General features: G+C 35.8%; 1 protein-coding gene across 1 annotated transcript in view; it reads left to right on the top strand.

Moving 5' to 3' along the window:
- LOC126893315 (actin-like protein 6B) overlaps positions 1–18,884 on the top strand; it is a 61,813-nt gene that overhangs the window by 21,305 nt on the left and 21,624 nt on the right. Inside the window, exons 4-6 of the mRNA XM_050663356.1 lie at positions 5,227–5,440; positions 7,460–7,717; positions 15,109–15,204. Coding sequence (XP_050519313.1) covers positions 5,227–5,440; positions 7,460–7,717; positions 15,109–15,204 — 568 coding nt within the window. The remainder of the gene's footprint in view (positions 1–5,226; positions 5,441–7,459; positions 7,718–15,108; positions 15,205–18,884) is intronic.

Raw genomic sequence — 18,884 nt, 5'->3', positions numbered from 1 at the left:
TTCACAAACAAAATTTCATTTTTGTGTCAGTCTTTACTTACGTTTACATTCCAAAAATATTTTTTTATTGTTTGATACAGGTTTCTTGTTTTATTTCGTTTGGATGACATTGTTAGTCTTTCAAGTCTTCTCACTCTGTAGACAAAACACTCACTCTGTAGACAAAACTGTAGATAATAACAAAAGCTATGTGTTGATTTCGTGCGGAAAGTCCAAATATAAATATTGAATGAGCAATAGTGTGTGGACAGTAATTCTATCTCATCGATAATCAAACGATGGTATGGCGCTCAAATGACGAATCGACAAGATTTGAAATTCGCATATCAAATGATAATCGACAGTCAACAATATTTGAAAGTTGCGTAAGTCGAGGTATTACTCTATTTTTTATATATCGCCGCTTCGCAAGAACGTATGCTTAAGTCAAAATTTGACGAAATTGACTTAATGCAAATCTACTAAAAATAAAAGTATCTATCGCGTGAATAAAGACCTATGACGTTAATATTAATAGTCGCTAAGAGATGGCACCAAGTGTCCATATTTGTTTAGCGCGAAATGAGTTAAATACTTAACATTTTCGTATGAATTTCGACCCAAGTTAGTTACGCCGCAGAATAGCGCAAAATGTGAAGCAATTTGTATTTATTTCTCGTCAAGGACCACCGATCTTATACTTACGATTAGTTTTTGTGAAAATTCTCTCTAAAATAAGGACCCTTTTTTAGTTAGGTCAGCGTTTTAACAAAGTTTAAGTAAATGTTTCTGAGGAAAAAAGACTCAAATGTCACAGGGGTTAACAAAAACACTTTATAAATTTATCTAGTTCTCAAAGTTTGTATCTAGATATATTTTTAACAAAATTGTATAGGTAATTTCTTTAAAGTAACAACTTATGCGGAGTTATGCTCATAATCATATCCATAAAATTTTAAAATGCCTCTCCTCTAAAATCGTCTTTTTTTGACTTAAACCTACGTTCTTGCGAAGCGGCGATATGTGTTAATTGTGATACATCTGGTTTACTTTATTTAGCGTTAAACAAATAAATGCATTACTATTTGAAAACTTGGGTTTTTAAATCAAGTTGAGAACTGCAGATGAATCAAAGGAAATAAATATGATATTGCACTAATATTTCACCCTATAGTCAGGTGGAGTGATGATAGTGGTAGACATTCTGATATTGCAAGTATGAAATAAATAATTATAAACTGTTGATGATGTTCCTAATATTGATATTGTATGACATTTTTGCAGACAGCTTGAACAGGTTACAGCAACTAATAAACAAAGTAAATGAAGTAAGTGAAGTAAATATATCAAAAAATAAATTTATGATCATCAGCAAAAATAAAATTAGAGATGCCCAACTTCTTACCAAGAATATACCAGTGGACCGAGTAAAACAGTATACCTATCTTGGAACAATAGTAAACGAACAATGGGATCACTCACAAGAAATAAAATGTAGAATAGAGAAGGCTAGGTGCATTCAATAACATGGCCAAACTCTTTAAAAGCCGCAACCTTAATCTGGAGATAAAAGTAAGGCTCCTACGATGTTATATCTTCTCAATATTATACTACGGAGTTGAATCCTGGACACTCACTGAAGCGATGGAGAAAAAACTTGAAGCCTCCGAGATACTTACTTTACTTTCCGTGTCCGGAACACCAACAACTTTAAATTCTGTATTTCCAATGGTTGGCCACATAGATGGCCCTGTCATTTGCTATAATTAAGTCTTGTTCTGTGCAGGTCTCTCTCATCTCTGTGCATGATAGTAGATGCCGGCTGGTCTGAACCGCGCCACAGTCGCAGGTATCGTCCTCCTGGTATCCCCATTTTTTCAGGTTACTAGCACAACGTGAAACGCCGGTTCTTAGTCTGTTTAGCGCTTTCCAAGTCGGATACGGTAAATTGTGTCCAGCAGCCATTTCCTCCGAGGGAGGAAAATGTGTCGCAGTAGTTGACGCTTGCCATAGGTGTATTCGGCGCGTCTCTGGCGCTTCGGGGATGGATCTTGATGTTTTCAGGAAGCTTTTCCGAGATCTTAGTCTGCTTGGCTGAGTTTGGTGGTCATATAAGGGGTGTCTTCGGTCCGTCTCCTGCTTTTTCCGTTCTACCTCTGACGTGACCTTTCTCCTGATTGGTGGTGGAGCAATTCCAGCAATGGGGTATACCTCTTCGATAGGTGTCGGTTTCAGGCAACCCGATATTATACGGACCGTTTCATTTAGAGCCACGTCGACGTTCTTTGCGTGAGCAGAGTTTGCCCATACTGGTGCTCCAAACTCCGCGGCCGAAAAACATAATGCCAAGGCAGAAGTGCGCAGAGTGTGTGGTTGTGCTCCCCATTTTGTATTAGTTAGCTTGCGGATGATATTATTTCTGGCACTTACTTTCTTCTTAACATCTTGACAGTGGTATCGGTAAGACAGAGTTCTATCCAGACGGACGCCAAGGTATTTTGGCGTCTTGTTGTGTTCCAGCATCTGACCACGCCATTCCACCTCCAGCGACCTTCGGGCATGCTTGTTTCTCAGGTGGAAAGCACATACCTGGGTTTTTGTGGGATTGGGTTTCAGATGGTTTTTATCATAGTATAGAGCTAAGTCTCCCAGGGCATCTGTCAGCTTCACTTCGACTTCATTGAAGGTTCTTCCCTGAGCTGCCACCGCTGTATCATCAGCGTAAATAAATTGCCTTGTTTGTTGGTGTATGGGTTGGTCGTTGGTGTATATGTTGTATAGAAACGGCGCGAGGACACTTCCCTGTGGTAGCCCATTTTTTGGTCCCTCCACCGACTGTTCTTGGACTGGAGCGTTACGTAGAAGCGTCTATTCTGGAGGAGACATTTCACTAACCTTGTTAGTCGGAAGTCCTTTGTAGTTTCGTAGAGTTTTGCGAGTAGCCGTTGATGGTTAACTGTATCATAGGCGGCAGTTAGGTCTATGAACGCTACTCCTGTTATTTCCTTCCGTTCAAAACCATCTTCAATATGTTGGGTGAGATTAAGAATTTGACTGCAGCAGCACTTTCCGGGTCTGAATCCTGCTTGTTCTGGAATAATTTTAGTCTCCACATATTCTGCGATCCGGTTCAGTATCATTCTTTCAAAGGCCTTGAAAAGGTGGCACAAGAGAGATACAGGTCTAAAACTCTTTGTATCCGCCGGATCCTTCCCTGGTTTTAAGAGGGCTACCACTCTAGCTTTTCTCCAGATTTTGGGGATTTGTAATGTACGGATGCAGCAATTCATCATTTTTACGAGCCACTCTACGGTTTTTAGTCCAAAGTTCTTTATTTGCTCTGTTCGTATGTCGTCCAGGCCAGCCGCTTTATTATCTTTCATTTGATGGATCGCGCCTCTCATCTCCTCTAGACAAAAAGAGGTACCTAGAACATCTCTTTCTTCGTCGATATTCCGTTGAGCTCTCACCTTGTTCTTTCTTGATGTCGTCTTACCGTTCATTAGAAGATGATGGGCTATCTGATCGGGTGTGACTTCTGTCATGTTGACTGCCGGAGCAGCGGGATCGTTGCCAAGATTCCGAATCAGCTTCCAGGCACGTCTGCTGTTTTGTTTCATGTCCAGACTCGTGACCAGCTTGCACCACCTTTCCGTTCTGTTGGCGGATATCGCATGTAACATTTCCTCCCCAGCCTGTATTGTCGCTTCCGAGAAAGGGTCTTCTTCATATAGCTGTTCGTATCTTTTAAGTAGGGGTTTAGATTCTTCATTGAGCCCCGCTATGTACTCAGTTCGACAACCTCTAGGGATAAATTTCCGTGATACTTGCTTTACGATTTCTACAAATTTATCGTATGAATCAGGGCAAGGTTCTAGCTGGGAAACTTCTTGATCCAATGTTTCAGAGAATTTTTCCCATTTTGCTTTAGTAAAGTTGAACCTTCTCTTGAAAGGAACAATTTCGTATCTGATTGCCGCGTTGGAAAGACAAATTATTGGTCTGTGCTGTGTCTTTGGGAGAGCGCTTCCAACGATTTTTGTCACCTGGTCTCCAATTCTGTCGCTGACAAATATATTGTCTGGGTTGTAACCTCTGCGCCATCTTCCGCTGTTGAACGACGCAGGCTGCTTTGGATCGTGAATAAGTTTTAGGTTCATGCTTTCAGCCCATTTTTCTAGTTCTTCGCCATTGGAATCTGTTTCGTTGTAACCCCACGCGACACTGTGACAGTTGAAGTCACCCAGTACGAATTTGATTTGCTGTGATTGAAAGTTATTCGGTTCCTCAAAAGCAAAGTCAGCGTTTGGTGGTTTGTACATTGACGTTACTGTACAGGAGTTTATCTCCACTGTGAGGATCTCGATGTCATTTTGATCTGTTAGAGATGTGGATGCTACGTCGATATCTGGTCTGACGAAGACTGCGCTACCATATTGGTCGTGTGGTCTCTCCAGAATGAGCTTCATACCCCGAATCCTTGGTCTGCGGCTTGCAGTACCTCTATGGGTTTCTTGAACCAGTAGAACATCGACACCATGTTCTCTGCACATATTAGACAATAGGTCTTCTTTATCTCCGAGATGTGGCTATACAGGCGAATCCTAAGGATATCATGGACGGGCAAGATAACCAACGAGACCGTATTATGAATAATGGGGAAAGAAAGAGATGATGTGTACCATTAAAAGGAGAAAGTTAGAATATCTAGGACACATAATGAGAAACGGCACTAAATACAGATTACTGAAAGGTAATCCTTCAAGGCAAAGTATTCGGAAAGCAAAGAATTGGGAGAAGAAGAAAATCATGGTTAAAGAACCTGAGGAACAACAACTAATTTATTTAAAGCATCAGTTAATAAAATAATTATAGCCAGAATGATCGCCAATATTCGAAAGGAATAGGCACCAAAAGATGATGTTCCTAATTGAGGCGCTCAGGGCAACAGTGGCCTAAGCCACAAATTAAGCATTTTTAGATTAATATATCAATAAAAGCAGCACAACATTAAATCTTCGGATTAACAAGGGTCTACACAACCTACCTCTATAATTTGTAGCGCCATCCCATAAGCACAATGGAAGTACGAATGCAAAGATTGCATTTATCTCAAAACTTCGTTTTTGGAGTTAGGCCACTGTTGCTCTGAGCACCTCAATTTATCTCTAATTTGCCCTATGTCTCTATTTTTATGGATGCACATTTCTCCCAAGCATTTAGGATTAATATCAAAATTTGTTACAGATATGTCCTAACTCAAGCTGTTGTTAAATCTCCAGTTGGTGGGGATTATTTGAGTGCTCAGTCTAGATCACACTTAACTGACAGAGGTATAGAAATTGTACCTCCAAGTTTTGTTGCTGGAAAGGAAGTTGTCAAACCTGAAGAAGCGCCTATATGGAAGAAACGTATGGTTCCTCTCCATTTGACGGAATCTTGGTATAATTATATGATCAAGGTAAACAGAAATATTGGTATAATTATGTGATCAAATATCTGTCCTTACTTCCTACAGGTCAATTGACATTTCTCAAACAAGTAATTGGACTTCGTAAGTCCAAGGTTTTCACCCAAAGTAATGAAAAGTAGAACTGGAAGTCGATATTCGAACTCTTTGTGTAACTTTGCGTCGATTGATATACGATTTTACTAATTTTGAGTCATTGTTACTAAACTTTGGGTGATCATTGTTTAGAGAAATTACTTCAAAACCGGAACTAAAGATTCAAACTTTCAATACGCTTCGATTGATGTGTACTACATGTACTATTTCTGAGACTATAATGGCACTTCTGGTTAGAACTTTTTAACCGGAAATTATATAAAAACCAAAATTTTACATTTGTTCTCATCTTGCTAAGGCACGTCGAATGATGATACATCGCTTATACTATGTTGGTGACTTTAAAACTACTTACGGTTGCAATTCTAAAACCGGAAGTCCGATGTCAAATTTCTCATCTTTAATGCCATCCTTGGGTTATAAGCCTTCATTCGACACCTCATTTTTGTCATTCTATCTGTATTAATAACGGAGGAGTTGTATTCGCAGACGGACAGACAGTCATGACACCGGAAATATATATTTGTTCTCGTCTTGCGAAGACGCGTCGAATAATATATCACTTGTACTATTCCAGTGACTTTAAAACAGTACTTCTGGTCGTATTTCTAAAACCGGAAGTCCTATGTCAAATTTTTCACCTTTAGTTCCATCCTTGGATTATAAGGTTTCATTCGACGCCTCATTTTTCACTCTACCTGGTATAGTGACGGAGGAGTTATATTCGCGGTCGGACGGACAGACAGCCTAGGTCAAATTTCTCACCTTTAGTACCACCCTTGGATTATAAGCTTTCATTTGACACCTCATTTGTCATTATACCTGGTATAATAACGGAGGAGTTAGATTATAAGCTTTCATTTGACACCTAATTTGTCATTCTACCTGGTATAATGACGGAGGAGTTATATTCGCGGTCGGACAGACCGACAGACAGACAGCCCAAGTCAAATTTTTCACCTTTCGTACCATCCTTGGATTATAAGCTTTCATTTGACACCTAATTTGTCATTCTACCTGGTATAATGACGGAGGAATTATATTCGCGGTCGGAAGGACCGACGGACAGACAGCCTAGGTCAAATTTCTCACCTTTAGTACCATCCTTGGATTATAAGCTTTCATTTGACACCTAATTTGTCATTCTACCTGGTATAATGACGGAGGAGTTATATTCGCGGTCGGAAGGACCGACGGACAGACAGCCTAGGTCAAATTTCTCACCTTTAGTACCATCCTTGGATTATAAGCTTTCATTTGACACCTCATGTCATTCTTCCTAGTATAATGACGGAGGAGTTGTGATCACAGACAGACAGACGGACGGACGTGGATAATTCAAAGTTTTCACATTTTTTCAAAATTGGGTGAAAACAAAAGTTCAAATTGGAATTACTTTGAGGTTTTGGCCGCAAGTGTGGAAGCTTAAATAACAAAGTAGTTTACAATTTTGGTTAATTGTCATTCATTAGTAATTACAAAAATTAAAGTATTCCGCCTTCTTTTGACATCCTTTCATGCCGTAGTAATTTCGTATCGGGTATGTCTAGTTTAATCTTTTGCTTTCTTTATTCTATATTTAGTTGTTTTATATATCTTCCTTTCAGCTTCCCTGGTATCATTAATCGTATAAATTTTTAAATGCTTCTGCTTTAGATTCTCGTACGTCTAATTTCGCTTTTTCTGTCAACCTTGTAGTGTGAACGATCTAATTTTTTTTCATAACTTTGCCTACAATATTTTCTACCTCTTCTATTTTGAGATTTTTGTCATAACTGGTTTATCTTCTTACGATGATATCCATTTTTTTATTAAATATTCTTAGTTATACTGAATATATCAGTTAATAAACATGATCTTTTTTTTTTCGTAATTTTTATTAAATTCTATTATTATTGCAATAATAAATTGTAGGAAGTAATGCAAGATTTCCAAGCAACTGTATTACAAGTATCCGACGTGTCATATGATGAAGAAATTGTAAAAACGATGCCTGCAAATCATTATGAATTTCCTAATGGTTACCACAGAGATTTTGGAGTAGAGCGGTTCAAGATTCCAGAGCCATTGTTCAATCCGACAACAGGTGCCAAGGCTGGCATTCAACCAATCCTGGGAGTTGGTTCCTTAGTTACTACCAGTGTCGGAATGTGTGACATTGATATTAGACCGGTAAGTGTTTCATAATATGTAGTTTTTGTCATACTGCAGTCCATTTGCTTATTATACATTGTGTATATTGTGGTGTGTGCTGAGTAATTGCTTTGTTACTAAGGAAAGTCGTCTTTATAGTCTTTACAAAAAAATCGCTTAACCTTGGTGAAACGAACTTTTTACAACTACTATAGAAGAATATAAAACTGCTCTTCATAAGTAGTTTTTAAGAAACTTAGAGCCAAGGTGAGATATATCTTGAAACTAAGCAAGAAATACTCATGGAAGACCTACATTTCTTTTCTAACTCATAACACTCTCCGTACTCAAGTCTGGGAGAAAATTAATCGTTAGCATAATTGCCAAAAATTTCTATCGAAGGTTTAAAAACAAAAACGTAATTAAACAAATAAATTCTCCTATACAATTTCGTTCACACTCCTTTGCCTCTAATTAAGCAATTGTCAAAGCCAATTGCCTAACTAGATGGAATCTTTTAAGTTCTCATTCTACTTAAGGTTTTTTCTTTCTCGACTACTTAGATCATGCAAGGTTCATATACAGGGTGTTTGGCAAAGAATGGGTCATAGCTTAACCTCAGATTCCTGAGGTTAAAATAGGTTGATTTAAGCTAACTTACCTTAGTACAAAAGTTGATAATAACCGAAATACAGGGTGTAAAAAACTTTTATTTTTGAATATTTCCTGACAGGCATGGGACAACAACACGAAATTTGGTAAGTGGTGCTGGTACTGTACACACTACTAAATTATGTTAAACAAACGTTTCTGGTTACTACCAGAGGCGTACGACGGGGGAACGTGAATGGTTGACCCTTCCCAAATTCTACGCCACTGGCGGAATTGCTATTTTAGTGCAATTTTTTGATTCTCCAATACTTTCTATGTAAATAACATACTCTTCATTCGTAACGATAAAGCCATTAGTTTTCGAAATATTTCAAGCTAAAAACGAAGGAGCATAATATATTAATCAAAATAAGTGTGCCTTTTCATTTTTATTGTTCAAGCAATCTATATAGTGTAATAGGTAAGATTTGTAGCTTTGGGTAGTTCTTCTTTAAGCTAATTAGGCCGGCAGCTGGTTTTTTCTGGTAATTAAATATGTAGTTAAAAATATTTATTTATACTTAGGTAAATACCGTTAAATCAGGACAACATCGTATGTGTTAAAATTAATTTGATCAATTTTTTAATTACATTTAACCTCACAGGGACCCTCCCTCTTACCGCATGCTTGCATTAATAACTGATGTAAGATAGCTTTTATAATTAATCTTGTTATTGTTAGAATTATTGATACTAAAAGAACTTTACAAAAACACAGTTAGATCTAAAATTACTTTAGGTATACAGTTCAAAACTTTTAAAATTCAGCACAAAATGCAAGCATGTCCCCGTTCTTTTTTTATTTATTAAAAATAGAAAATCTAAAAATATTTTTTTAACCGAGTCTTTTCATTACTACACTTACACTTACTACACTTATGCTTGGAAAATGAATTGCACAACACAACAATTAAAATACTGATACACTTAACTCATTTTCTCCTTCTTCCGTATTTTCTTCGTCACTATCATCGCCCAATTCAATAATAAATTTATTTCCACCATTAATGTGGAAGTGCCCAATCTTCTTATAATATTCTTCCACTTTGATCACTTTGGCGATTCTTTTCTGCCAGTCTACTTTGGTAATATTGGCTACTTCTTTTTTAATTAGCTTTTTGTCAAATTTAGGAAATGTATTTGAACGCCTTATACTTGGTTTGAATTGTTCCCAAATTAACTCAATAGGATTGAAAACACAAAAATAGGGGGAAGTCTCAATATAGTGTGTCCATGCTTTTCGGCAATACTCTCTAGAGCGTATAATTTTCTAAATTGCTTCGTGTGTAGAACTTCAATAAGTTGTTTTTTTGTGTAAAAATCTTCGAAATACTTTTCCATTAAAAAAATTTTGCAGGTCAGCTTTCTTTGAAGATGTATTTGGTATTTTGGTGAGCTGTCGGGAATGATAGGAAGCGTTGTCAAGCACTATTACGCTGTTTTTCTCCAAGTTTGGGATCAGCGAGTTTTCAAACCAATCTTCAAAAATGTCAGCTTCCATATTCTTGTGGTAGTCAACGTTACAATCTTCCATTTTCTTCCCACATAATTTTAAAGCATTCGGAATCCATCCCTCACTTTCTCCGCAATGTACAATAATTAGCCGCGAGCCTTTATTTGCAGGCATTTCTGGTATGCACATGCTTGAACCATCTGTCCATCCTTTCTTTACTGTATCGAGGGTATCATACCAAGTTTCATTTAAATAATAAATTCTCCTATTTTCTTGCCTATATTTAGTAATTTCTTCTAGGTACATATTACGTCTGTTGACTATTCTTTGGCTTTCCATAATTATTGCTTGACGTTTATTTATTTTTTTTTGCATTTTTTTTATCCAGTTTTGAAGAGTTTTCTTACAGCAGTTCATATTTCGACCGGTTGTTTCCAATTTCTTTCTTATTATTTCTATTGTAGGTATTCCATTGCTTTTGTAACAGTCGTATATTGTGGTTTTCAATAGTTTTACAAGTGAAGGATTTAAAGGTCTTGAAAATTTGTAGTCACATCGTTTCTTGCGATGATAGGGTTCATTTTTAACTATTTTATATAGAGTAGAAAGTGGAATTTCTGTTAAACCAGAGGTGGCTTGTGCCAATAGTGTTTCATCGAAGCCGAATTTCGTACGTAGATTTTTATATACATTCAAACATACTTGCTGTGTTTCAGCATTTAAATACATTTGAATCTTCTTAACGGGCACTTTTTTTAGTAATTACATTCACACTAGCACTGGCAATTTCTACAATATCAGCGTTATCGTACTCGATATTTACATTATCCTACGGGCGCGACATCACTATTCACATTAATTAAATTACAATAATCAACACTTTACACTCTCCAAACGAAATACTAAACCAATATTCAAAATAATTACAGAAACAAAACACTCGAATCACTACACTGCTACCGAACTAAAACTACTATCGTTTTGCACGAAACTTGTGAATCGATGGAAGGTCTTGGCGTAAAAACACAGATGCGTTCAAAGGGCCGCTTCTTAAACGTTTGACCTGCTATCTTTATTTGAAGAATATCATATTTCACCGGCTTAAAGCTATTCCGCAATATGTTTTACTTGGACAATAACTTTAAATATCTCGAAAACTAATGACTTTATCGTTACGAATAAAGAGTATATTATTTACATAGAAAGTATTGGAAAATCTAAAAGTTATGCTAAAATTGCAGTTTCATCAGTGGCGTAGAATTTGGAAGGGTCAACCATTCACTTTCCTCTGTCGTACGCCTCTCGTAGTAGCCAGAAACGATTATTCCATGCTGGGTATAGAGATTTTTTTGACGAAAAGAATGACGAACTAGGGGGAAAATAAAAGAGAAGAGATTTAAGACAAAAAGAAGAGGGGCGTAGTTTAGAAGGACAAATCAAATGGGCAGAGAGACACTAAATCTCAAGTGAGTATTCGGGCAAGCTTCAATACACCGAATATTGGGTTTAGAGATATAAAAGAAAAGATTGGATAATGAAATGATATTAACTAGGAAGAAAATGAGACTTGTTAATACAAAACCTAATACAACTAGGTAAGATCACTGGAGATAGATCGAGATAAAAAGGACGATAAAGAGAGAAGAAAATGGGCGCCAACTCGAACAGCTCAACTTCTGGGGCACAGTGTTTGAAAGCTTACTCTTACTTGACTGTAGCGAAAAAGAAAAAAAAAACCTAAGTTTTGGGTCCAGAATTTGAACAGCTCGAGATTTTTGAAGTAAGGAACGACAGGAACTAAATGACACTGGTTACGACCACCTGAAATACAAAAATACTAAATACTAACCTTGTCTTGCTATATTATATACTGGTGATATAGATTGAAATAAAACATCTACCTTAATACTTACAAATATATTAATAACAAATGTTATATATAAATATACACAATTAACTTATAACGCAACTTAATAACAGTGGTAGTGGATGGTGAAAAGATCAAATAGGACCGAAAAGGCCACTTAACAAGCAAGTATCCACTATAACTGGGCGAAGCAAAGGTATTAATAGCAAAATCCAAAATCAAAAGTTCGTTAGAATAGCACAAAGTCCTTACAACTAAAAGTTAGTAATATTCCCTAAATTGAACTCGTCTAGAGTGAGATACACGACAAGAACGCTACGGTTACCAAAAAATTAAGTATCTCATCTAGCAAAAATACTAATAATTATATAATGATTTATATAAATGAGCTGGTCAGTGGTGACTCTTTATATAAAATGTAAAAACTGCCTAGACATATTCCCTATTTAAAACCCTCGACGAAATTTTACAACCCGATTCCCTATTAAATTTTAAGATACAATTATTTATAATGATTATTGAACAAGACCTGATTTTATTTATTTGAACTAACTACTACTATATTGAATCAAAGAAAAAAAAACAACGACCTAAAACCCTATCTATCACGAAAATATGTACCTATTGTAGTTTACTTCCTCGTATGCATACGAAAAGTTTACACTGTAGCAAATATATAGTGACCAAAAGTATATAAAAAGTAAACAAACTTGTCTTATCACAACAATATTTGAATGGGTTGAAAGTCCGTAGGAAATTCCCTCGTGGAACGATAAAATGGTTGGCTGCTGTGGTAAGTAAGTCCTACTGTAAGGTCCTGGGTGAAGTAGAAATCAGGTAATGGTTTTCTTCAACAAAACAGCGAACTCCATGAGGAAACCATAACAGAGTTGCTACTAGTTCAACTGGTACATATTCAAGTGAGGTAAAGTTATGTTAACTAAGTGCCTAAATGACTAAATGGCTATGTGACCAAGTAACTAAGTGGCGGAATCTAAAATAAAATTTATCAAGTTTAATTACATTCTTTATAACAGTATGTATACAGTACAAGTTCACTGCACTGGAATCCAAAACAAAAAAACTCAGGTTAGGTATACATGTCATGTCAAAATTTCTGAAGCTTACTTCAATTCAGACATCACAGGGACATGCGCATTAGATGGGCGTGACAGAAGGCTGTATAGATACTCTATACTCTAAGGCTGTATAGAATTTAAATTTGACAATAAAACTTGGCCTTGACTGACTGTTCCTTTGCAAATGAATAAAGGATAATATGAGTTATAATTTGGAATTTATATGGTAAATTAACCTAACGAAAAACCCTAACTACAATGATGCATTACAACGAAAAATAATTTACTAGTCTAATTTACTTTTATTTAATACCTATGTACATGTACGTACCTTGAAATTATCCCTTAGATTTTAAAGAATACCAACAAATCCAAAATCCATCTATGAAAATAAACTAATGCCACTCCATCTTGTCAAACACTGAGATTAAATCACAAATAGTGAATAATGGTTACTGCGCAATTCTTTTGTGGAAGAAAATCTATTTGCAAGTAACATTTCGGCATTAATGATAAAGTTTTTATTTAATAACCACAGTTACTACAGAGGGTATTTCTGAAGAATTATTTCTTGTGATTTAAAATATTTATTTGATTGCAAGAAAATTTATTGTTCACAAATATAAATATGGATTAACTTAGCATATATTCCTTATACTGCAAAATATTTGTAGTTTTCAATTTAAGAAACAAAAACTTTAGAATAAGAAAATTAAAATGTAACCATTAATGCATTTCTTAGTATTGAAGAAATTATCTGTAAGAAATTATTAAGTTGTGTTTAAAAAACTCGTTTCTTTATATGTGAAGCGGTATGTTTAAGTTAATATGATATGGTAACTTTTAAGAAATATAGCTCAAAGAAATCGGTGTTTTAGGAGAAAAGAAATTGTTCTCTCGGTGTAGTTTGAAATATCTCGAAAACTAATGGCTTTATCGTTACGAAGGAAGTGTATGTATTCACATAGAAGGTATTGGCGAATCAAAAAATTGCACTAAAATAGAAATTCCGCCAGTGGCGTAGAATTTGGGAAGGGTCAATCATTCACGTTCCCCGTCGTACGCCTCTGGTAGTAGCAAGAAACATTGGTTTAACATAATTTAGCAGGGTGTACAGTACCAGCACCACTTACCAAATTTCGTGGTGTTGTCCCATGCCTGTCAGGAAATATTCAAAAATAAATAAAATAAAAGTTTAACTTTGATACCCTGTATTTCGGTTATCATCAACTTTTGTACTAAGGTAAGTTAGCTTAAATCGACCTATTTTAACCTTAGGAATCTAAGGTTAAGCTATGGGCCATTCTTTATCAAACACCCTCTATATGTCAGCATCAAAATATCCAAGAACTCTTGAAATTATTCAGAATACAGCATTACGAATATGCCTTGGAAGCCTTCAGATCCAGTCCTGCAGAAAGCCTTCGTTGTGAGACCCCCTGTTGTTTAGCAAATAACTGCTTCTGACAGACTTTTCTAGGGTATTTTCGAATCGAAACAACTCTGTAAGTGAGCTAATTGCTAATCCGTGCGGTTCAGGATTTCACGAAGAATCAAGAAAATACTTGTCGAAACATGATTACCACACTCGAAAACATTGAAGAATATTTGCAGTATACCGTAGATTATAGATAATACTTAAGAACTTTTCATGAAGGGTTTAAGTACATTCCGAGTACTCAACACATTCACGGACACGACTACATATGAAGTCACTTACTCCATAAAAAAACGTGTCTACATCTGAAGCGTGTCCGCGAATGTGTGTACATTTCGAGTACTTAAGGACATTTCGAGTACTTTAGTACTTTTAGAGTACTTGAGTATTTTTTATTTTTTTAAATTGCAAGTAAAAATATACTTAAAACAAATTTAAGTACTAAGTACAAGTACATATTTGTCGGAATACTTTAAAGTTCAAGTACCAGTACACGAACTTTTGGAGTACTTAGAGTAAAGTACTTAAGTACATTTTTTAAGTACTGTCGGTAATCAGTACCGCAGCTCTGTCGAGTAGCCCCTCTGATGAGGTCTGGGGAGACTGAAACGTACGTAAGGGGATGATTGATCATCCGACATGAAACATTAGCTGTCTTTCATTTTCTCAGTTTACTCAGTTTGTGAGTACACAAACTGAGTACACAATTTGGAATTTTTCCCAGAAGAGTATGTAAACGGAATATGACCGCATATTGTAGAGTTCCTTTCGTTTCCTTTATTCGTCGTCTTATTGCCTTATAAATTGTAATAGGCAGAGATAAAAGATGTAACCAGAAATTGGTTCCACGAAATTTTTTAGTTTTACGGATCTGTGACTTCGCATTTATTTATTAATATCGGTTAATTAAGATAATAATATTTATCATTATTTTTATTTTAGGCTATGTATGGTAGTGTTGTTGTCACTGGTGGCAATTCCAGTCTACAAGGCTTTACAGAACGTCTTAATAGAGATTTAGCTGCTAAAACTCCCCCAGTAAGTATATTTTGTGTAATTAGTTTGTTTTATGCATTTATATGATACTTAGTTAAAATATTGTGTTTAAATCATTTCAGATTTCAGTGTGAAGAGACCGAGCCAAAATGAGCCCTTTCATTCTCTTTGCGTTTATCCCCTATACAGCTTGTCATTTCAATTGTGCACGAATCTCTTCCAGATCTTTTGATCTTGTCTCATAACGTTTGCTTCTCTCCATGTAACTTCTTTTTTGTCAAGTTGTTTTGCTATTACCACGTTCCAAGACTCACAGCTTTTTGACCAGTATTTAATTTTTTAGTCGCTGCAGATGACCTCACCAACTTCTATTTTTCAACTAAATCTGCCATCGACTCTAATATTTTTAATTCCTCCTTATAACATTTTCTCTTACGCGATATCTCCTAGTTACTCCAAGTAGCCTTCGTAAATATATAGAATGCTTTTCTTTCATTTCGTAACATATTTCGTACCTTTTAAAATCAACCATGTAATGTTTAGTCTCCATATTTTGGTTTCATTTCGCTTCTTACTTTAACGTCCAGTTCCAGCAACTTAGATTGTTAGCTTAAAGTCACAAAATGTTATCTGGCACTCCATTCACGTATACAGGGCGTTTGGTAAAGAATGGGCCATAGCTTAACCTTAGATTCCTGAGGTTAAAATAGGTCGATTTAAGCTAACTTACCTTAGTACAAAAGTTGATAATCGAGATACAGGGTGTCGAAAGTTAAACTTTTATTTTATTTATTTTTGAATATTTCCTGACAGGCATGGGACAACAACACGAAATTTGGTAAGTGGTGCTAGTATTGTACAATCTACTAAATTATGTTAAACGTTTCTGGCTACTACCAGAGGCGTACGACGGGGGAACGTGAATGGTTGACCCTTCCCAAATTCTACGCCACTGTCGAAATTGCTATTTTAGTGCAATTTTTTGATTATCCAATACTTTCTATGTAAAAAAGATACTATTCATTCGTAACGATAAAACCATTAGTTTTCGAGATATTTCAAGCTAAAAACGAATGAGCATAATACATTAATCAAAGTAAGTGTGCCTTTTCATTTTTAACTTCAAATATCTCGAAAACTAATGACTTAATCGTAACGAAGAAGAGTATATTATTTGCATAGAAAGTATTGGAGAATATCAAAATTATGCTAAAATAGCAGTTTCTTCAGTGGCGAAGAATTTGAGAAGGGTCAACCATTCACTTTCCCCTGTCGTACGCCTCTGGTATTAACCACAAACGATTATTTAACATAATTTAGTAGGGTGTACAGTACATACACTTTCTGCCAAGTACCATAAGGATATGTCAAATAGTTTTATAATACCGGGCACACATAGTTCTTAAAGTTTTAAATAAAGAATAAATTAAAATAAAAATGTATACCACCAGGAAAGTGTACCAATAAGTTTTCAATTTAAAAATCTTTTAGTAATATTTTTAATATTTTCAATATTAATAATTTACTATTAGGATTGAAAACTACTTCGTCCTACTTCGTCAAAGAATAAATTATTAAAAAAAAAAGAATACTTTAAAATAATTTGACATATCCGTGTGATACTTGGCAGACATTGTAGGCACTGTACATCCTACTAAATTATGTTAAATAATCGTTTCTGGCTACTACCAGAGGCGTACAACAGGGGAAAGTGAATGGTTGACCCTTCTCAAATTCTACGCCACTGATGAAACTGCTATTTTAGCATAATTTTGAGATTCTCCAATACTTTCTATGCACATAATATACTCTTCATTCGTAACGATAAAGTCATTAGTTTTCGAGATATTTGAAGTTAAAAATGAAAAGGCACACTTATTTTGATTAATGTCTCCTTCGTTTTTAGCTTCAAATATCTAGAAAACTAGTGGCTTTATCGTTACGAATGAAGAGTATATTTTTTATATAGAAAGTATTGGAGAATAAAAAAAATTGTACTAAAATAGCAATTCCTCCAGTGGTGTAGAATTTGGGAAGGGTCAACCATTCACGTTCCCCCGTCGTACGCCTCTGGTAGTAGCCAGAAACGTTTGTTTAACACAATTTAGTAGATTGTACAATACCAGCACCACTTACCAAATTTCGTGTTGTTGTCCCATCCTGTCAGGAAATATTCAAAAATAAATAAAATAAAATTCTAACTTTGACACCCTGTATTTAGGTTATTATCAACTTTTGTACTAAGGTAAGTTAGCTTAAATCGACCTATATTAAGGTCAGGAATCTAGGTTAAGCTATGGCCCATTCTTTACCAAACACCCTGTATATCTTCTTTTCTTGTGATAAAGTAATATATTTAACACTGTTTGTCCACTTCTGTACGTGATGAGTTAGTTCTTTGTCTTCTGGAATAACGTATTTACAATCGCCATATTCTCAGATACTGCTAGTTCAAGCATATATGACCGCCAGGATAATATATCGTTACAAAATTGTGTCGCCCATATTCTAGGGCGGTCAGATAAGTTCCAAATTGGGCTCCAAAATTGGCGATTTCTTTTTCAATATTGTCTCCTTTTAGCTCGATACACTTGACTTGTTTAACGCAGTAAGAGCAATGCTCCAACTTGTTTAACCCATCTGAAAAACACGTTTTCTTAAGGTCTGCAAAGTAGGCTTCCATGGGGACGATGAACTCCTCATTCGACTTAAATTTCTGTCCGAAAAGTGACTTTTTCAAGTTTGGAAACAAAAAGTAGTCGTACAGTGCCAAATCTGAAAAATACGGTTGACGGAACAGCAGTTTGTAGCCCAAATCGATCAGTTTGGCCATGGCGACGGCGGAGGTCGCCTCGTCTCACACCTCCGCCGTCGCCATGGCCAAACTGCTGTTCCATCCACCGTATTTTTCAGATTTGGCCATGTACGACTACTTTTTGTTTCCAAACTTGAAAAAGACGGTGCGTTTTCATGGTGGAAGAGACTTTTTTCTTCCCCAATCGGGGCTATTTTTTTTGCAAGTCGGCGTCGAATCGATCCAACAATGCGGCATAGTAAAGCCCCGTGACCGTTTTGCCCTTGTTCAGGAAGCTGATATAGATCACATTTTGTGAATCCCAGAAAACGGTGGCCATCCCCTTATCGACTGCTCCTTTGTTTATGGCGAGTACCGGTGGATCCAAATTTCGTCGACAGTTATGAAGCAATATTAAGGATGGGAAAAACCTACCGGTTATAACCTAAAACCGGTTGTTTACTCCGCAATAATTGGTTTTACCGGTTGTTTTTTGTCCCGGTTATAACCGGTTTTTTCATTTTAAAGTAATAACCGGTGAAAACCGGATAAGTGAAAAAAAATAATGATTTCAGAAAAAAATGGGAAAATTTTTACCCCCTCACGTACGAATGAGAAATTTTAAGCTGACCGAAACCGATTTGACAACATTGATGACTGATTTCTATACCGATATGGATTGACATCGATTAGAATGGAGTATCGCAAACTAAAGCTCAATATAACCTCTTTAGCCCCAAGAAAAAAGTTTTTATTACAATTTTAATAATATTTTCTATTTTCTCTCCTCATTTGTGAAAACAATAAACGAAAATCTATAAAAACTATAAAAAAATCATTTGACACACATAATATGACAGGTCCAGCATAATGGACATCAGGACTTAGCTTTCATATAATTTAAGTATGAAACTGAAAAAACATTCTG

Source organism: Diabrotica virgifera, chromosome 10 (assembly GCF_917563875.1).
Source record: "Diabrotica virgifera virgifera chromosome 10, PGI_DIABVI_V3a".
Lineage (NCBI taxonomy): Eukaryota > Metazoa > Arthropoda > Insecta > Coleoptera > Chrysomelidae > Diabrotica > Diabrotica virgifera.
The sequence above is the reverse complement of the archived record's forward strand: the minus strand, read 5'-3'. Positions and strand labels throughout refer to the sequence as shown.